Here is an 18460-nt window from a genome sequence, read left to right as displayed (position 1 = left end):
AGATAAAATATTTAGAGTAAGCACTATCTATATATGATATATCCTAATGAACACAATTTTTTTTTTAAAGGTATCATTTGATAATAATTTAAAAATGAGATACAAGGCAAGTGTCGTTGGCCAAGTCCGTTCGGCGGAAGCCTTGAATGAACATAATTTTTATGTGTGTATATATATCATAATGAAAGCAAATAGTTAAAGCCACAAATCACATCAAACACCCTATTGACAAAACCATTAGTGATGAATGATGATTCCCATATTTAGAAGTGGTACTAAGAAAAGCAACGACAAAAATCATTTGAGAGTGGATTCACCAGAAGCACTATAGAATATGTTTATAGAATTATAGGAAATAAAATACAATAAAATTTCAAATTAAAGAAAAAAAAGTTGAAATGATAAAAGATTAAAAAAACGGAAAAGAAAGGATTAGATAGATTTAATAATAATGGGTTAATAATTGGCCAATCTCTCTCATTACATAAGTCATATAGCCGTCGTCGTCGTCGTCTCTGTCTTCTCTTCTTTCAAGAAACAAAAGAGACAGACAGAGAAAAAAAGTTTTAAAAAAAGAAGAAGTGCGCTCTTTGATTACTACTCTCCTCTGAGCCAGCTCTCGCCGTTTATACCTCCAACCCAGATTGTCACTTTCCATTTTGAAGGTGTGTGTTGTATTCCATTTTTTTTCCAATTCTTTTATCCTTTTCTGTATAAATCTATATATATATATATATAGTCCTCTGCTTTCACCGACACTCTTGATCATCTTCCTCGCAAAGGTTTTTGTTTATTTTGGCACCTTAAAGAGCGATGCTTAATCTTGTTTCACTTGTGAGTTGTGATGATGGCTAGCTTAACTTTTTCTTTGCTATCTCAATTCCAGCTGTTTTCCCGTTTTTACATTTGAGCTCAAAAACAGCGGTTATGAATTTAGTTAGTGTTTTGTCTTAAACTCGGTTGTGACTCCATTCTTTTACTGCAATCTATAGTCGTTGCAGAGATGGCTTGGTGTTTTGATAGAGCTTAGCTACAGATTCTTGTACAGCTACAAGTGTTTTCTTTATTCTTTAGTAATCACTAAATTCTTGGATTTAGCTTCATAATCAAGAATTTCATTCATATATAATTAAGATTACAATCAATGACTCGGCGGCTTTCCACATTGTTTACAAAGTTACAAAAGGGTTTTGGTTTTATCTGATATCCTTGTTTATGTAGAATTCTCTTCCGTTTGGCAGTATTGTTTGGACTTGACAGCTTTGAGAATCAAACAGAGCTCAAAACGGGTGCACTCTGTTGTATTGTGGCCTCAAGGCCACTTGTTACTGCAACAAAATCATCACCACCCCGAATAGGAAGGGAAGATGATGCCCTGCAATGGCGGACAAATTTCAGCTTCTCACCTGCTGGATATACTAGAGATGGTTTGGAACAGGATTTGACCGATGAGGGTCACGACGGTTATGCATTGTCCTCGAGCAGCAGCAGTAGACAAAGAAAAAGTTTGGAATTCAGATTTCAGCAATCCCCAAGATGGGCTTCAATATCATCTGCTTCTGGTGGGAATGAACAGCAACCCTGCATTGTTAACAATGGTGTACCGCCAAGACCAGCTAGCTCAGATCCTCAATTCTTGAATGAGGTAAGTTAGTCTTCTTTACATTTCCACTGTATTTATTCATGATTTCATCTTTGGTTGAACCTTGTGATGTCACTGTCTCAGGAGAATGGTTCTGATAGAGATGGTACAGCCATCTCAACGAGTTTTAGGTCTTTGCTGTCTCTCCCAGAGTCATCTGCCCCATGGGAGACTCCAAGCAAGCAGCCATACAACCTTACTCACTGCTCTTACTCTCAAGTCTTCTGCAACCCGGTTTCAGATTTTGAGAATCCTGAACCTGATAATACGCAACAAGACTCATCCACAAATCCCGACTCCAGTCTTCTTATGTTGTCCGCGAGAAACCATCAAGGCTCACCAGTAGATGAAGCATCACCAAACTCAAATAGCAATGACATGTTGCTGGATGTAGAAAGATCCAATGAAACAGAAGTCGAAAACCCAAATTTCGAACCAGAATCACCAACACACCAGAGATGCGGGGTTTGCAAGAAGCTTTTATCTCAGAAATCTCCATGGTGCTCAAACAAGATACTGAGATCCAGAGACATGCCAGCCGCTGGCGTTTTCCCCTGCCACCACATTTACCATGTCGAATGTCTAGACAAAGTAACGCCAACAGCTCAAACCCGAGACCCACTATGTCCTGTTTGCTCAAACACCATTGGAACAATGGAGCAGCCACTGATAGCCCCTGAAACATTGCAAATGGCTCTGAGATCTCTCAGAAGAAGCCACACAGCAGCTGTAAGGCCAGAGACAGCAAGTAACACTAGCAATAGCAACAATCAAAGAAGACACAGTAGGAGAAGAAGCCACAAATGGGAAAAACTCAGCTGCTGTTTAAATATAAGCTTCTCATCTTCTTCCTAGACTCCAACCAACATGGACCGGTTCTATTAGGTTCTCCTATAACTCTTACTTGCATCTAATCGTTATGTTAACCATTCAGTAAGCTATTACAACCCAAGAAAACAGAATCTTCAAACATCTTCACTCTATCAAGTATGTTTCGAACACTATTAAACAGAAGCAATAGGCATTTTTCGTATTAATCTGTAGACCAACTTAAATCCTACTCTGTATTGCACTGCAGGCTATAAACGAATTTGATATTTTCTTCAGCTTAGTAAGAACAAAACCATGGAACAAAAACAAAACTTTCTTTTCACAAGTATAATTGTCGCGAATCTGGATTTCTCAAACAAGAAAAAAACAAAAAAGAAGATACCAGAATCAACAGACTCGTATCGTCGATGACAGGGGACAAAAACAAACCAAAACTCAGAAAACAAATCAAAAAAAACAATTTCGAAAACAAATATGTATTGTTGTTGGGGGGGCGGGGGGTGTTAAAGCTCGCAATAGCCATCACAGCGGCGAGTAAATCGAACGCTCAGGCAGCAAGCAGTCTTCATCGCAGAAAACAAAGGGGAAAATTAACGATTAGGCTCAATCGAAACTCTTCCGTAACCGGAGCAGCCGGACCATACCCTCCTCGTAAAAGGAAGGACATTGGGGTTGCTCGTTGGCCGGAAAAGATCGAAAACCCTAACGATAAACCCTTTTTCTCAGCTCAGATAAGATCAAGTAGTTTTGAAGTTTAGCGTATCGTAGTTGCTCGAGCTTTATAATGCCTTTGGTTCAAAACCCTAACCCTAATTCACTGAATTCCAAGACTACCCTTGTGTAAAAAGATATTAACAAAACAGATACAAATCTGTTACAAATATTATTAAGAAACCCCACAGGTCCTGAAACAACATAAATTAGCACCTATGCTTTATGAGAGTGACCAGAAGGATCCATGGAGATACAATGGACCAAAACCATGAATCTCTTGACATGGCTTAAGCTTTCTTTAGCAAAAAAAGAGTTTTGTATAATTTACACCAAGAAGCTCTCTCTCTCTCTCTCTCTCTCAAACAAAAGATTGACATACAAAATGAAGAAAAAATGAACAAGAGAGAGTGATATGCTGTGTGTTTTACAGAGGAGAAGTCGTAGACTTGTGAATTTTGTTCTTCTCTTGTGTCTTTGGTGGCTGAGACGAATGGACTGCTGCTCGATATGAAGATGAAGCGAGCTGTGCCAGTGCCGGTACAGTGCCACCTGCAAACATTCAAACACAAAGAAATATGTAGAATTAAAGAATTAAGGCTTATTGACACAAAATCAAGTCAACATCATACTGGTTTCATTCTTTCTGTAATGATCAAAAGATCAAAAAGAACTTTAGTTCCACGATGCAGTGAAGGAGGAGGAGGAGAAGAAGATCTCAAACCTGCTAGTCCAGCACAGGCTGATGAAAGAACTATAACAGGCGGTGCCTGCTAGAAAAAATGCACACAAGGACAGACTAGAAAAACTATGATTACTTGTAGCTTTTGAGACATTCTAACACACTCAAACACTCTTTGTTTCTTCAAGTCATACAAGAATCTCATAACTAACGCAGGTTAGGTAGAAGTTCGTTACACAGGCAGACACAATCAATCAACAAAAAAAGAACAAAACTCAGAGAAATGAAAGCAATAATCACAAGAAGATAACAAATCAATGAGAGATTAAAGTCAGAGATACCATGGTTAAACCCAATGAATGCACTTGCAGTACCACCAACAGCTGATCCAATCTAAAAAACCATAAAAAGTAGAGAGCTTTAAAAGCTACAGTTTAGACTAAAAGATTCGAATTTGTCTTCCGGAAAAAAAAACCCAAAATTTATTTTTACCATAGAAAAGCTATCCCTGATGAACGGAGCCACAGTCCAATCACTGGTTTCCTGAAAATCAATCAACTTCCAATTTATTAAAAAAAAAAAAGAACAAATCTTGCTCTACAAAAACAAAGAAAAGCCAAAATTTTCAGCAATCTGTATATACAAAGATTTGGGAAAAAAAATACCAGATTTTTCGTAAGAGGGCCAGCGCAATGATGGCATCTGATTTCGATCTCATGCCCAGAATCAGTCATTTTCCTTGCTCGAGAAACCTAAATCACAACTTTTGTTATTTGGGTCCGTAGGGTTTATACCATTGTTTACTATTTTGCTTCGCCCCCTTTCTGTGAATTCGACCAGAAAGACTAATTTGTCGAGACGTCATCTATATATACATTTTTTGAGATATTTATAATCTGTATGAAATAAATTCGAAAGTTTATACCTATTTATAATCATGCTATTAACATTAAATATTTTTAGTTTTTAATTTACAATTTATTAAATTATAATAAGGTTTCCAAAACAATAGTAACTATATTTATTATTAAACATACAAAACTTTCTATATTTATTAATAAATTATGATGAATGATCGAATCTTTTGAGATGTTAAAAAAAAAAATCATACAAAACTGCAATACAGAAATTATACTATACATATATATTAGAATATTACAATATAATAACAATACTACTATCTTTAAATTGAAAAAAAAAAAAAAACAGTTAATGAATTATATGATATAGTACCTATAGTAAAAAAAAAAACTTTAAACAAAACAATTTTCACACGACTACGTAGTGGATATATATTTGTAAAGTTGTACATCTAAAAAGTAAAAAACAATTATATGATATAGTTACTATAGTAAAAACAATAAACTTCAAACAAAACAATTTTTACACTACCTAATAGATATATATTTGTAAGGTTATACATTTAAAAAGTAAAACTTTAGTTATGTATATAGTTAATCTATAAAACAAATTACATGAACTGTTTTTTATTAATAAATATAGTCCTGCGGTGTACCGCGGGTGAATATTTAGTCTTTAAACAAACCGAGTCGATCTAAACCGTGAAACTGTGAAGACATTGATTAAGAATCTGGTCAGAACCGGTTTAAATTAAGGTGGTTTGTTTTTTTTTTTTGCAATTTTGCTTATCCAAGTTTAATGCTATGGAATCTTACTTCTCCATGTTCCCAAAGGTTAATGGAGAATGTATACGAGAAATAAAGAAAAACAAGAATGTATACTACCAACTAGTTGCAACTAGACAATCATTCTTTTATAAGAATGGATACGAGATGTTGAACTAAGCCAGCCAGTCGCATTTTGTTTTGTATACAATTGTTTCATACTAATATCAAAATCAAAATTCACAAATCGGCTACATTTGCTTTCGGTTGGATGCAGACAACACTGTCAAAGCTCTCTCAATGATTCTCACAATCTTCCTTTTGTTGTGCTTTGCTTATAAGAATCACAATTCATTAAAATATCCCAAAAAAAAAAAAAAAACGAGACTAACAAAACCGGAAAGAAATAGACCCGAAATAGTCTTTTGGGTTGAGATGAACAAGAAAGATGCTTGAGTCGAGAATGCGACTCACCAAGCTTTTCTTTAGTTTTGGATTCTCATATTCTCATTCTCTGGAATCTCTCATAAACCCACTTTTTTACTCTCTCCAAAAGAATATAATTCCGCGGTCATTTCCCGCTTCTTCTTGTTTTATGTATCCAATCCAACTCTCTTGTTCGATTAAGCGAATCACAATCCCACGATGCAGCCCATGTGTTGAATTATGCTCCCTACGGAAGATGATGAAACAGTAAAAAAGTTAGTAAATAAGAACAAAGAATCTGTCAAAGGGAAATGAACGTACAAGGAAGAACATTTACTCTCTATCACTCTTTTGTTTATTTATTTACTTAAAGAGTGACATTTCAACGATCAATCAGCAAAGTAAAGGAATGACACATAAGTGATTACAATTTAACAATTATAAAACAGGCTATAACATATCGTAAACTGAGTTAATCTAAGCTCTAGTTCTGCATAAACACAAAGCATTTCATATCAGTTACCTGCTACAAAAAGCAAACTCAAAATTTGATCTTTTCTGAAACTACATTTGATGTAGAACAGAGAATTATCTCTCTCTATATATATATGGTGAAAGTGAAATCAATTAAAAGAGTTCTAACACAGATTTTGCTTGGTTTAATTTGCTTTTGATGGTATTCTAATCTTCATCAAAATAGACTTTTGAGCACACAATGTGAAGCCTCTCTTTGTGGAAGCATATTCCCACCCACATGCCAATCAACTATTTTGGCAATATGCTCAAATACTTTTAACTGAAGGTTATGAAAAGGTTCTTCACCAAACAGAATAAAGTGTTAATGTGAGAAATCAGAACCATGAGATTTCACCAAAAAAAGATTGAAAAAAATGCAATGATATCATTCAAGGAACATAAGATTTGTGTTTTTTTTTGACATTTTCCTTTAAAACAATAGACCATATTTCTCACCTATTTTTATTTTTATTTTTTTTTTTTTTGTAAGGCATCTATCAAACTCATTAAGATATGTGAGACTCTATACTAGATAGTGGATATATTCCCATTTGCACATAGAGAAGCCATCAATTCAGCATTTGGCAATCACAGACTTCTATATTTAATATTTATATATCTTTATCTATGAACTTATTCTATATAGCTGTATATCATATAGGAAGGTATCTTTAATTTATACTTAATCAGGCAGGAGAAATATAATTGTGAAGTCAAAATCAAAATCAGATCCAACACCACATTATGATCGATGATGGAATTTAGAGCCGTAGTCATCACTAAGGAGATTCAGGAAAGTACACTGTATGAAAGCAGCCAAACATTAGATGCATATATGCTTCACGAACTTATACATATTTTACATGTAATATATGTACATATGCACACATAAACATACGAATATGCACCGAAGACATGTTATATTGTATTTGGAACAGACAGGAAAGGTTACACACTTACATAACTAGATACATACATGCATACATAGATAACACATGCATAGATGTGTCAAATAAGTTGTGCCAATCAAAGAATGAGAGCTATGGGTCCCCCACTAATATTGTACTGTTTAGAGCGAATAGGTACTAAACTTGTTGAAGGAGACAGCATGAAATATTCTACATTCGCTTTCTCAACTATCTTTCAAGAGAAAAAAATGTTGAAACATACTTGGGTATCCTTCATCATATCATCACTATAAACTCTTGAAACATGGCCAAATAAGCCATTGTCGATTTTGATCAAATCTATCTTAAAGTTTCAATAGAAATGTTTAGACTAAAGATGTATCTAGAGACTGGAAAAAAATGACTTTCAAGTAGGAACAAAAACAATATAGACAAGTGGAAAGCATTGAGAATATATCTCAAGAGATAGAGAGGTTAGAGCTGTGGACTTTGAAAAAATTTGAGGAATAAGGAAAAAGAATGAATTCCCCTGCCCAAGTAGAAAAGTTGTCAAAAAGATTTGGAGAATAAGATACTTTCATATACCAGAATGGTGAAAGAATGCGCATGTGATGCATTAATTTTGGATCAATTCTGGTATCTAATGCAAGGCTTGAATTGCACTGAAAAGTTGTAGTCCAGAGGAATCAAAACATGAAAAAAATAATCTAAGCACACAACCTACAGTATAAACGATAAGAACACAAATAACAAAGCAACGATTGGACCAGTTATTCATATTCCATACCTTAGTTATCATCCTCTAGTTTGCCTTTTTCCCATTCAACTTTCTATATAAAGCAAAGTTGCAAAGACTTTTTACTCTTGAGAGACCCCGCCTGAAAAAGAGCATAAATAAGGAAAGCAGCAAAGACATCTTCCCAAGTTGGTGGAGTTGCAGACCATAGTGTATCTCTGAACTTAGAGCAGCAGGCTGCACTTAAAAACTAAGATTGTGTCAGGTAAAAGAAAATCATTTGGACTTTACACTCATTATTAATGCGGCATATTGCTAGGTGGATAAATTTATATCCTTTTTTATTTTATTTTGAAGACAGACCTATGTATTACCACAACCAGCACCAAGGAAAGAGCATCCTCTCTTCATCGAGAATGCCCATTCCTTCTGAAAGGCATCCATTCCTCCGAGGAAATGGCACAGGAGATTCTGGACTCATCCTCTCAACCGATGCAAAGCCACGACTAAAATGGACTCCAGATCTTCACGAGAGATTTGTTGAAGCGGTCAACCAGCTTGGAGGAGGAGATAGTACGTTATATTATTAGCAAATGAACCATCTTTGACAACCAGGCTTTTAGAGATGATGTATTAATGTGTATACTTTTGTCTCTGCAGAAGCTACTCCTAAGACAATCATGAAAGTCATGGGTATTCCAGGCCTTACCTTATACCATCTCAAGAGTCATCTTCAGGTAATCTATCAACACTTTCAACAGACATGCCTAAACTCATCAGGTTTCTACGTTGATGAATTTGCTTGGTAGAAAAACTGTTAAAGAAAAACAAAAATGACGATATGTCAAGAAGTGAAAGATCTGTAATATATATATATATATATATATATTTTGCTTTTACAAAGGTTATTGATTTCCTGATTTGACTACCAGAAATATAGGCTGAGCAAGAATCCTAATGGACAAGCCAACAGCGGTTTAAACAAGACAAGTAAGCTTAGTTATTTATTACTCGAATACAAGAATATTTTAATCTAAAGACTCATTTCCTTTTTCCAAAATATTACCTACAAGTTACTAAAGTAACCTGGTTTAGGTGTGATGACCATGGTAGAAGAAAACCTCCCTGAAGCAGAGGAAAGTCACAGTGAGAGTCTAAGCATTGGACCACAGCCGAGCATGTAAGTAATATATGGCTATTTGCTTACATATTCTAACGTATTGCATTTTCAAAAAAATGACATATATTTGTGCACCCAGGAACTTACCCATAAGTGATGCACTTCAAATGCAAATAGAAGTTCAGAGAAGGCTACACGAGCAGCTTGAGGTATCATAAACTGTACTTCGTGGATTTAATCTGTTTAAAGTAGCTATCCGTGCTGGTAACAACAGTGATCAAACATGTTAAAAACACACATAAATCAATGAAAATCATAAGTATAGTGTATAATAGAGCAGCCATCAATAGAGGATAGAACAGCCATATAGAAACAGAGAGAACAAAGCAGCATTTAGTTACAGTTTCATTAAAAATATTTTATACTGAGTCAGGTACAGCGACATTTGCAGCTCAGGATAGAGGCTCAAGGAAAGTACCTGCAGTCGATCCTGGAGAAAGCACAAGAAACTCTTGGAAGACAGAACTTAGGCGCAGCTGGGATTGAAGCAACAAAAGCTCAACTCTCAGAATTAGTATCTAAAGTGTCAGCAGAATATCCAGACTCTAGTTTCCTAGAACCGAAAGAAGTGCAGAAGCTACGCCATCAACAACAGATGCAAACAACTTATCCGCCTAACTCCTCCCTTGACAGTTGCCTAACCTCAAGTGAAGGAACCCAAAAAGCACCAAAGATGCTTGAGAACAACAGATTGGGACTAAGAACATACATCGGAGACTCAACTTCAGAGCAGAAAGAGGTAATGGAAGAACCATTCTTCCATAGAATGGAGCTCACATGGGCAGAAGAAGAAAGCATCAGAGAGAATAATAACAGGCCACCACCATATATTTCCACAATGGTTAACAACGGAGAAGCAAGAGTCTTGTCTTCAAGAAGAAGCCCTGGAAGATTGTCAATAGGAGTTGGGTTACAACATGAACACAGAGGAGGGAGTAGCAACAACAGCGAGTATACACAAGAAAGATTCAACGAGAATGGTGAAGGTTGCAAGATGGAAACACACACGAGAACAACGCTAGATCTCAATACACACGACGAAAACTATGGCACAACAACGCGTACGAAACAGTTTGATTTGAATGGTTTTAGCTGGAACTGAGAAGAAACTAAGAAGGCTATAAAGACTGCATCAAGCATCAACCTTTTTATGATCGATCACACAGAAAGTGAAAAAAAAAAAAATGCCTCAAAGAAGAGAACCTTTGATTTGCTTTGTTTGTTAGCTTGAGAGATTCGTCTAAGATTGAATTATTAGTCGAAGCTTTGTGCAAAAATGTACAACACTATTGATTTGCCTAGCTATGATCTCATCTCCACCATATACAGTAATACAGATAAATTTACTAAACTTCATAAGGACGTAAAAGCTCCGTGCTTTCAATCAAATTCGGACATCAACAAAGTAAGAAACATACCTACACATGTGTAGGCAGAAATAGAGAGATCATCGAATGCCTTTGCTGTTGGATATGGCTTCGCCCCCAATATTTTATGATGTCCAACAGAAGATTCTCAAGAAGTTTAGGGCCTAAAGTTATGGATCTGGTCCATTTGCGTAAGAAACATAGGGGACTCTAGATCAATGGCCCACTATAAATACCAGATGTCATTGTCAGAGCTCTGGATCCGAAATCTTGGCAATCAGAGAGAAAATAACATTTATTCTCGTATTAATTGCGCTTAGAGCTTTGATTGCATTTCTGTAAATCCTTCTCTCGAATTCTACGTTAATAAAATGACCAGATCCGATTCTTCCCCAATAAGATCCGTATTATATATATTGTCGATTTCATACATCAACAATTTGGCGCCCACCGTGGGGCTAGACGAAATCCTTTTGTTGACGAAAAGAATTTGAAGACAAAGGCGTTTTCGGAAAACCAGAAGCATGTCTCACACCGATCTCTCTATCAACAAAGGCGTCGACTCATCCGCGCCACACTCTCCCGCAGCTCGCGTCGGGTCTCCTAGGCCAACCATTTGGGGGCGCACCCGTTCGAGGACAAACCAGCTCCAAGGCGTCAACAAGACTGAAGCAGTTACGGCCGAGGACGCAAGACTCACTGACCGCATAGCCGTAGGCGCTACGCGCGTCGCTGCAACCAATGGCGTAGCCGTAGGCATTACGCCCCCCGTTCGTGTAGCCCCTGGCGTTAATCCGACCGACCGCAAAGCCGTAGGCGCTACGCGCGTCGCTCCGACAAATAGCGTAGCCAACAGCACTATCCCTCCAGATCGTGTAGCTGCTGGCGACACACCGAATAACCGTGAAGCGATAGGCACTACGCCTATCACTCAACCTCACCACACATCTGCACGCGTTACTATCGACCAAGCCGCGCTCGATGCAGCCGTACGAAGAACCCTCGACTGGATGAGCGGTCAAGCAGCGCAAATGGCATGTCAAGGACAAAGTGACCACGCAAGGCGTCACATGCGACAAGATGAGCCTCGAGGCGAACAAAATGAAGACGCACTGGCGCCACGCACTCCGCGAGCTGAGCACAACACTCGGCAAGCTGAGCACAACACTCCGCGAGCTGAGCACAACACTCCGCGAGCTGAGCATAACACTCTGCGAGCTGAGCAAAACACTCCACGAGCTGAGCACAACACTCCGCGAGATGACCACAATGTCGCAACCATTCCGCGCGCTGAGCACCATGCAATTGGAAGGCCCCGACTCTCGTCGATCATCGTTGGACCCAATGGCAAGCAACCGAGGGTGCATTTCCAAACTAACCAGATGCTCATGGATCAACGCGCTGGGCCAAATCCATCCGAGAATGCTGAAATTCGCGCCCTACAACAAGAACTTCAGCAGATGAAAGCTCAGCTGAAGAAGATTACGTCTCAGATGCACTGTGTGACAAGCACGACACAAGAGTTGGAGACCGTGCTGGCAGAGGCGCGACGTTCGCCTTTCACCACAAGAGTCTCATGTGTCAGAGTAAGACGCAACCCCGACACCAACAAGAACAAGCCGATACCGTAGGAAGGAAAGGGGGACCCCACTGTCTTTCCTGAAGTCGATGTCCATCCACATTGGTAGTTCATTTTTCTCACTAGAAGAAGAAGAAACGGGAAGTTGTCAGCTGTTCGTCGAGAGCCTAACCGGCAAAGCATTGAACTGGTTTTCAAGGCTGAAGGCCAATTCGATCGATGGCTATGAAGGACTGACAACCGCCTTCCTTCAGCATCACCAATGCTTCATGCATGTGCCTGCGTCGAATGCCGACTTATGGAGAATGTACCAAAAGCACAATGAGTCGTTGCAGACTTTCATGGCCAGGTTTAAAGGAGTTGTATCTCAGCTCGCTATCAGCGACGATGCCGCAATAGGTGCACTAAAGAACACACTTGCTCACGGGACCAGGTTCAAGGAGGACTTAACAATCCTACCCGTCACATCCTTGGGCAAAGTCCTTGCACGCGTAAATCGATACATCGAGGTGGAGGAAGACAAGGGAAAAGGAAACCTTAACCAGGCCAATGCGGTAGAAAAAGCGCCCAAAAAAACCCCAAGCTCGAAAAACAAGGCCGTGGTAGAGTATTATGAGCCACACCAGCATTACAACCGGGATTACTTACGAGGTGAGAAAGGAAGGAAAGCGACAATGTTCGCCATCGATGGAAAGGAACAACAGCAGGGCAAACCTTGAAATAAGTATTATCGCGAGTCCGATGGTCCTAGCTACAAAGGCAAACGCGGCTACTGCGAGTTCCACAAATTTGGCAGACATTCCACAGAAGAGTGCAAGACACTTCAATTGCTTATTCTTCACAAGTACAAGAGAGGTGACATCGATGTGGAGCGAGAATGGAGAAAGGTTAACACACACAAAGACAACCCGTACTGTTTGGAAGACGAGCAGCAGCATGTCAGGAAGTATGAAGAGGAAGCTGCGGCACAAAATGATCGAGCATTTGAAATCGCTCGCCTACCTCCTCCCCCGAAACAAAACCATGACAGAGAAGAGCACGAGGAAGCAACAGCTCCTCGCCGAAGGATCAATATGATCATGGGCGGATTGTCTACGTGCCGCGATTCTGTTCGGTTGGTTCAAGCTTACTGTCGCGAAGCAGAAACAAAGCGCAGCTGGCCCTCCCATAGCAACACGTTTAAAAGGTCCTCCGATCCTATTACGTTTACTGAAGAGAATGCACGCAACGTTAGTCCAAATGACGACCCGCTCATCGTGGAAATGGTGATTGAGGATAGCTCAGTGACAAGAATTCTTATTGACACTGGGAGCTCGGTCAATATAATATTCAAGGACATTCTAATCTAGATGGAGATTGACCTTCGCAGCACGACACATGAAACGCAACCTCTGACGGGATTTGATGGAGACACTATAATGACTGTTGGAACCATAACACTTCCAATTTACGTCGGCGGCACGATGCAATGCTTCAACTTCGCAGTTGTTGATAAACCCATTGTCTACAACGTCATTCTCGGAACACCATGGCTCCATCAGATGCATGGTGTCGCTTCAACTTATCATCAATGTGTCAAGTTCCCGAACGCATATGGTATTTACACGCTACGCGGAGATCCTCTAATGGCGTGAACTTGCTTCATCATCAAGAAAAAGATGCGCAATGCAAGAGCGTTCATAATTGCAGAATTCGCACCACCGCGAGATCCACATACACCACCTCCGAAAGAATCCGTGATCCAAGTGAACATCGATTTGTCCGATCCTAAGCGTTGCGTCGGAATAGGCACCGAGCTACCACTAGATCTGAGAGACGAGCTCCTCAAGTTCCTGCGCCAGAACGCAACCACCTTCGCTTGGACCATAGATCACATGACTGGAATCGATCCTAACATAACTAGCCACGAGCTAAACGTCAACTCAACTTACAGACCCATTAAGCAGAAGCGTTGAAAGCTCGGTGCGGAGTGCATAACTGCAGTCAATGACGAGTTACGAAAGCTGCTAGATGCTGGTTTGATTACAAAAGTTTGCTATCCGGATTGGCTGAGTAACCCGGTTATGGTTAAGAAGAAAGACGGTACATGGAGAGTATGTGTTGACTTCACCGATCTCAACAAAACCTCGTCGAAGCCACAGCTGGAAAAGAACTACTATCTTTCATGGATGCATTCTCGGGATATAACCAGATAATGATGCGAAAGGATGACCGTGAGAAGACTGAATTTATTACTGAACAAGGCACTTTCTGCTACAGAGTAATGCCCTTTGGATTAAAAAATTTGGGAGCGACTAGTGAACCGGATGTTTGCAAGCCAACTTGGTCGAACAATGGAAGTCTATATTGTCGACATGCTAGTCAATTCAGCTCAAGCCGCAAACCATGTCACACATTTGAAGCAGTGTTTCGAGATACTCAACAAGTACAGCATGAAGCTCAACCCTACTAAATGCACATTTGGCATAACTTCCGGTGAATTCCTGGGATACCTCGTCACAAAACGCAGAGAAGCTAACCCAAAGAATATTTCAGCAATTATCAACCTTCCTCCCCCGAGAAACACCCGCGAGGTGCAACATCTTACTGGACGAATCGCCGCGTCAAATCACTCCATCTCCCGCTAAACAGACAAATGCTAACCATTTGATCAGCTCCTTCGCGGAAACAAACGTTTTAAGTGGGACAAAAAATGCGAATCGACATTCAAGGAATTAAAAGACTATCTCTGTATCTCTACATCGCCATCTCTTGTTCGGATGTAAGTGGCGTGCTTGTCAGAGAAGATCGCGGCGAACAGCATCCTATCTTTTATGTGAGCAAGACCCTCGATGGGGCCAAACTTCGATATCCGACTCTTGAGAAGCTCGCATACGCAGTCGTAATTTCAGCTCGAAAGATCTGCCCCTACTTCTAATCTCACACTGTCGAAGTCTTGACAAATCAGCCTCTACGGACAATTCTTCATAGCCCGAGCCAGTCAGGACGCCTTGCGAAATGGGCAGTCGAGTTGAGTGAATAATCACAAGTTCTCGCAGATTTTTTCGTTAAACTCTCTCCCAAAGTCGAAGCTGAAATATGGACACTTCACGTAGACGGCGCTTCGTCAAAGATGGGTTCAGGAGCAGGCGTACGTCTAACTTCGCCTACTGGAGAAGTACTGGAGCAATCATTCCGTCTCGCTTTCTCTACTTCAAACAACGACACTGAGTACGAAGCACTAATTGCTGGATTGCGCCTCGCGCAGGGATTTGAGTCAAAACGATCCACGCTTACTGTGATTTACAACTAGTTACGCACGTGTTTAGTGGAGATTATGCGGCAAGACACGCGTGCATGGACGCTTACCTCAAGGTCGTCCGCGACTTATCTCAGAAGTTTAAATCCTTCGAGCTCGTTAAGATTCCACGAAGTGACAATGCTCCGGCTGACATACTCGCGACGCTCACTTCTACTTCTAACCCTGATCTCCGAAGAGTCATACATGTGGAAAGCATCCATCAACCAAGTATCGATGTCAACTTATTGCCCCCTCATTAGACACACCAACAAACCCGCTCCATGTCTTAGCAATCGCACCATTAATCCCAACACCAGCAACCTCGGCAACCCCGACCCCGGCACCACCAGCCCCAGCTCAAGTTCCTGATACTTCTGCAGATGGCGATTGGCAAACCGAAATTATAGCCTACATCGCTGACGGAATAAGCCCAAAAGATAAGTGGGAAACTTGGCGTTTGCGCGCTAAGTGCGCCCAGTATACGGTGTTGGAAGGCAACTTATTTTTGCAAGATGCTACTGGCGCTCTCCTCATCTGCGTTAATACAAAAGACGTCAAGGACATCATGCGTGAAGTCCACGAATCCGTCGCAATGGACATTTCTGGCCAACCATGGTCGCCAATTGCACTGCCTTCACAGCCAAGTACGAATAGTGTCAACGCCACGCACCATTCATTCATTCCCTGACCGAACTTCTGCGAACAACGTCACCACCTTACCCCTTCATGCGATGGGCGATGGGTATTGTCGGTCCGCTAAAACGATCTAACCAAAAGAAGTATCTCTTGATTATGACAGACTATTTCACCAAGTGGGTTGAAGCGGAATCGTATGCCTCACTTGAAGCAAATGAAGTCCAGAATTTTGTCTGGAAAATATCATATGCCAGCATGGGCTTCCGTACGAGATCGTATGTGACAACGGCCCACAATTCATTTCCCTGCAATTCGAAGGAGTCAGTGCTGGCTGGCGGATTCGCCTTAGCAAATCGACTCCAAGATACCTGTAGGGCAGCAGACAGGCAGAGGCAACCAACAAAACCGTACTTGCCGGAATCAAGAAACGACTCGACGCCAAGAAGGGCCTATGGGCCGATAAACTCGACTGCGTCCTATGGTCTCATCAAACTTTCCCACGCACGTCTACCGGTCGAACACCATTCTCTCTCGCCTACGGCATAGAGGCACTCGCACCGGCCGAAGTAGGAATCCCCACGCTCCGACGATTGATGCTCGTTCATAATCCTGATTTGAACAGCCAAATGTTGTGTGATAGACTCTTGTTCGTCGAAGAAGAGCGCGACCAAGCTCTACTTCGCATCCAGAACTATCAGCAAGCTGCCGCAAAATTCTACAACAAGAAAGTCAAATCTCGCTACTTCGCCGAGGGTGACCTCGTCCTCCGCAAAGTCTACAAGAATACAAGGGAGAAGAACGCTGGAAAACTCGGCGCGCATTGGGAGGGTATGTACTTAATCTCCAATATCGTCAAACCCGACATCTATCAGCTACTCGAGATGAATGGCACTCCAGTCCCGAGATCGTGGAATTCCGCCAACCTCAAGCGCTATTATCATTAGTCTCCCAGTCGCAAAAAAAAAAAAAAAAAAAAAAAAATCTGCTCGATCTATTGAGCATGGGTGCAATGGTGAAATAATCCACGTCCTAACTTTGGTAGGACATTTTAATACGAGCCCAGACTCGCAATGAGCTAGCAAGAATCGAACTGAGTAAGCCGAGACCCTGACTCGCACACTCGCAATTCCTGCAGCACCCACAGGATAAGCCGGTCACGCGTACCGCACCTAAAAAAGTACGACAAGCCCGTCTTGTCTACTCGAGACGTTTTGGGGAGCAACATATCCAGGGTAAGCCATGAGACATCCTGCACTGCAAAGTATGCCCTGTAAACAACAAAAACGTCGCATCTCTACTGTACGCTATAATCAAACTTTGTGCGATCATTCAAAGGCAACTTCATCATAATGAAGGAAACGGAAATCGGCAATAATCAACCTTTGCACATAAATCATCAATAAAGTACGAATGACCAAGTCATAATGCAAAAAAAACAAAGTTTGCAATACCGAAAGAAGAAATACAAAGGCAATCAGCAATAAAGTTTGCAATGACAAAAAGGGAAATCAAAAAGCAATAACAAGAGGACATATCATTCGTTAGCAGCATCGTCACCACCCCCGTCAGCAGCCTCCGGGAATGACTCAAGATCATCATCTAGAAGCGATGGCACTACAACTCGGTTCACTTTAATTTGGAACTCCTCTTCGCTAGCAGTAAGACGCACCATCCTATCTTCGGGAATAGCAACGCCCCTCTTGATCATCGTCTGCACACACTGTCTAGTCCCGGTCACCTGGCTAAGAGTGAGCAAGTCGGGCTGTTTCTCGCGTGTTGCGATCACATGCTTTCCCAGGCGGTAAATACGTTCACAGTGTGTCCCGATCACAACAGCAGCCTTCGCACGCTCTTGGTCTTCGCGCTCATCCCTTGCTTTCGTAAGTCGCTCTGACTCAGAAGTGAGCTTTCGGTGGGACTACTTAAGAGAACCCGACAGCTCCTTGACGAGAGTCACATTTTCCTTGCTCGACCGCTCAGCTTGAACCAACGCATCCTGAGCAAGCGCCGTCTCCTTGTCCTCATAGTCGCCAGTAAGACGGTTTGTCCAGCTCAGTGCCTAAAAGATTAAGGGAGACAATTGGATTATGATTAACATGCAGATCCAATGCAAAGCAAATCGAATAAACAGACTCTAACCTGAAACTGTCGACGAACGCATTCCTCATACGTGGTTGGACAAGCCAAATCGCTATGAGCAGGAAGCGGGACGAAGTCAAGATGAATTTTTCTGGCGAGGTCCGCACAAGTGATCTTTCACATCATAGCAAAACGAAAACGAATGATCGACGCCCACGCGACAATCCTTTGCGTGATAAGGGCACCTGGAGCTTCCTCCAGC

General features: G+C 40.9%; 5 protein-coding genes across 10 annotated transcripts; 4 read left to right on the top strand and 1 right to left on the bottom strand.

Annotated features, from left to right (window-relative positions):
- Nucleotides 1-463: 463 nt before the first annotated feature.
- On the top strand, nt 464-2679 carry LOC104709211 (uncharacterized; the record flags this gene model as incomplete). The annotated part of the gene is made up of 3 exons (XM_010425861.2): nt 464-665; nt 1242-1645; nt 1727-2679. Coding segments are annotated over 3 exons (1377 nt in total), but the record flags the coding sequence as incomplete, so codon positions are not given.
- A 764-nt stretch (nt 2680-3443) lies between these two features.
- On the bottom strand, nt 3444-4766 carry LOC104706131 (uncharacterized). Its single transcript, XM_087460977.1, has 5 exons — nt 4532-4766; nt 4359-4409; nt 4077-4259; nt 3909-3954; nt 3444-3736 (listed from the first exon to the last, which is right to left on the bottom strand). Exons 1-5 carry the CDS (start codon nt 4598-4600, stop codon nt 3612-3614), a joined length of 474 nt encoding a protein of 157 aa, XP_087317103.1. The 5' UTR covers nt 4601-4766; the 3' UTR covers nt 3444-3611.
- Nucleotides 4767-8097: 3331 nt separating this feature from the next.
- On the top strand, nt 8098-10608 carry LOC104706130 (myb-related protein 1). 6 transcript variants are annotated; one of them, XM_010422265.3, is made up of 7 exons: nt 8098-8342; nt 8435-8650; nt 8738-8814; nt 9010-9067; nt 9173-9257; nt 9337-9406; nt 9631-10608. In XM_010422265.3, the coding sequence occupies exons 2-7, from the start codon at nt 8443-8445 to the stop codon at nt 10357-10359; spliced, it is 1227 nt and encodes a 408-aa protein (XP_010420567.1). In that variant the 5' UTR covers nt 8098-8342; nt 8435-8442; the 3' UTR covers nt 10360-10608. The 6 variants fall into 6 exon arrangements, with proteins under 6 accessions (XP_010420567.1, XP_087319098.1, XP_087319097.1 ...); XM_087462972.1 differs by having other exon boundaries at nt 8101-8342; nt 8439-8650; nt 9649-10608; XM_087462971.1 differs by having other exon boundaries at nt 8101-8342; nt 8439-8650; nt 9637-10608.
- A 1684-nt stretch (nt 10609-12292) lies between these two features.
- On the top strand, nt 12293-13552 carry LOC147939661 (uncharacterized). The gene is made up of 2 exons (XM_087460976.1): nt 12293-12879; nt 12955-13552. Exons 1-2 carry the CDS (start codon nt 12293-12295, stop codon nt 13550-13552), a joined length of 1185 nt encoding a protein of 394 aa, XP_087317102.1.
- Nucleotides 13553-15315: 1763 nt separating this feature from the next.
- Nucleotides 15316-17063, top strand: LOC147939660 (uncharacterized). Its single transcript, XM_087460975.1, has 5 exons — nt 15316-15413; nt 15512-15711; nt 15801-16127; nt 16283-16394; nt 16499-17063. Exons 1-5 carry the CDS (start codon nt 15316-15318, stop codon nt 17061-17063), a joined length of 1302 nt encoding a protein of 433 aa, XP_087317101.1.
- The last annotated feature ends 1397 nt before the right edge of the window (nt 17064-18460 follow it).

This window comes from Camelina sativa, chromosome 8 (genome assembly GCF_030686135.1).
Source record: "Camelina sativa cultivar CO46 ecotype springtype chromosome 8, ASM3068613v1".
Classification (NCBI taxonomy): domain Eukaryota; kingdom Viridiplantae; phylum Streptophyta; class Magnoliopsida; order Brassicales; family Brassicaceae; genus Camelina; species Camelina sativa.
This window is presented reverse-complemented; position numbering and strand designations above follow the sequence as displayed.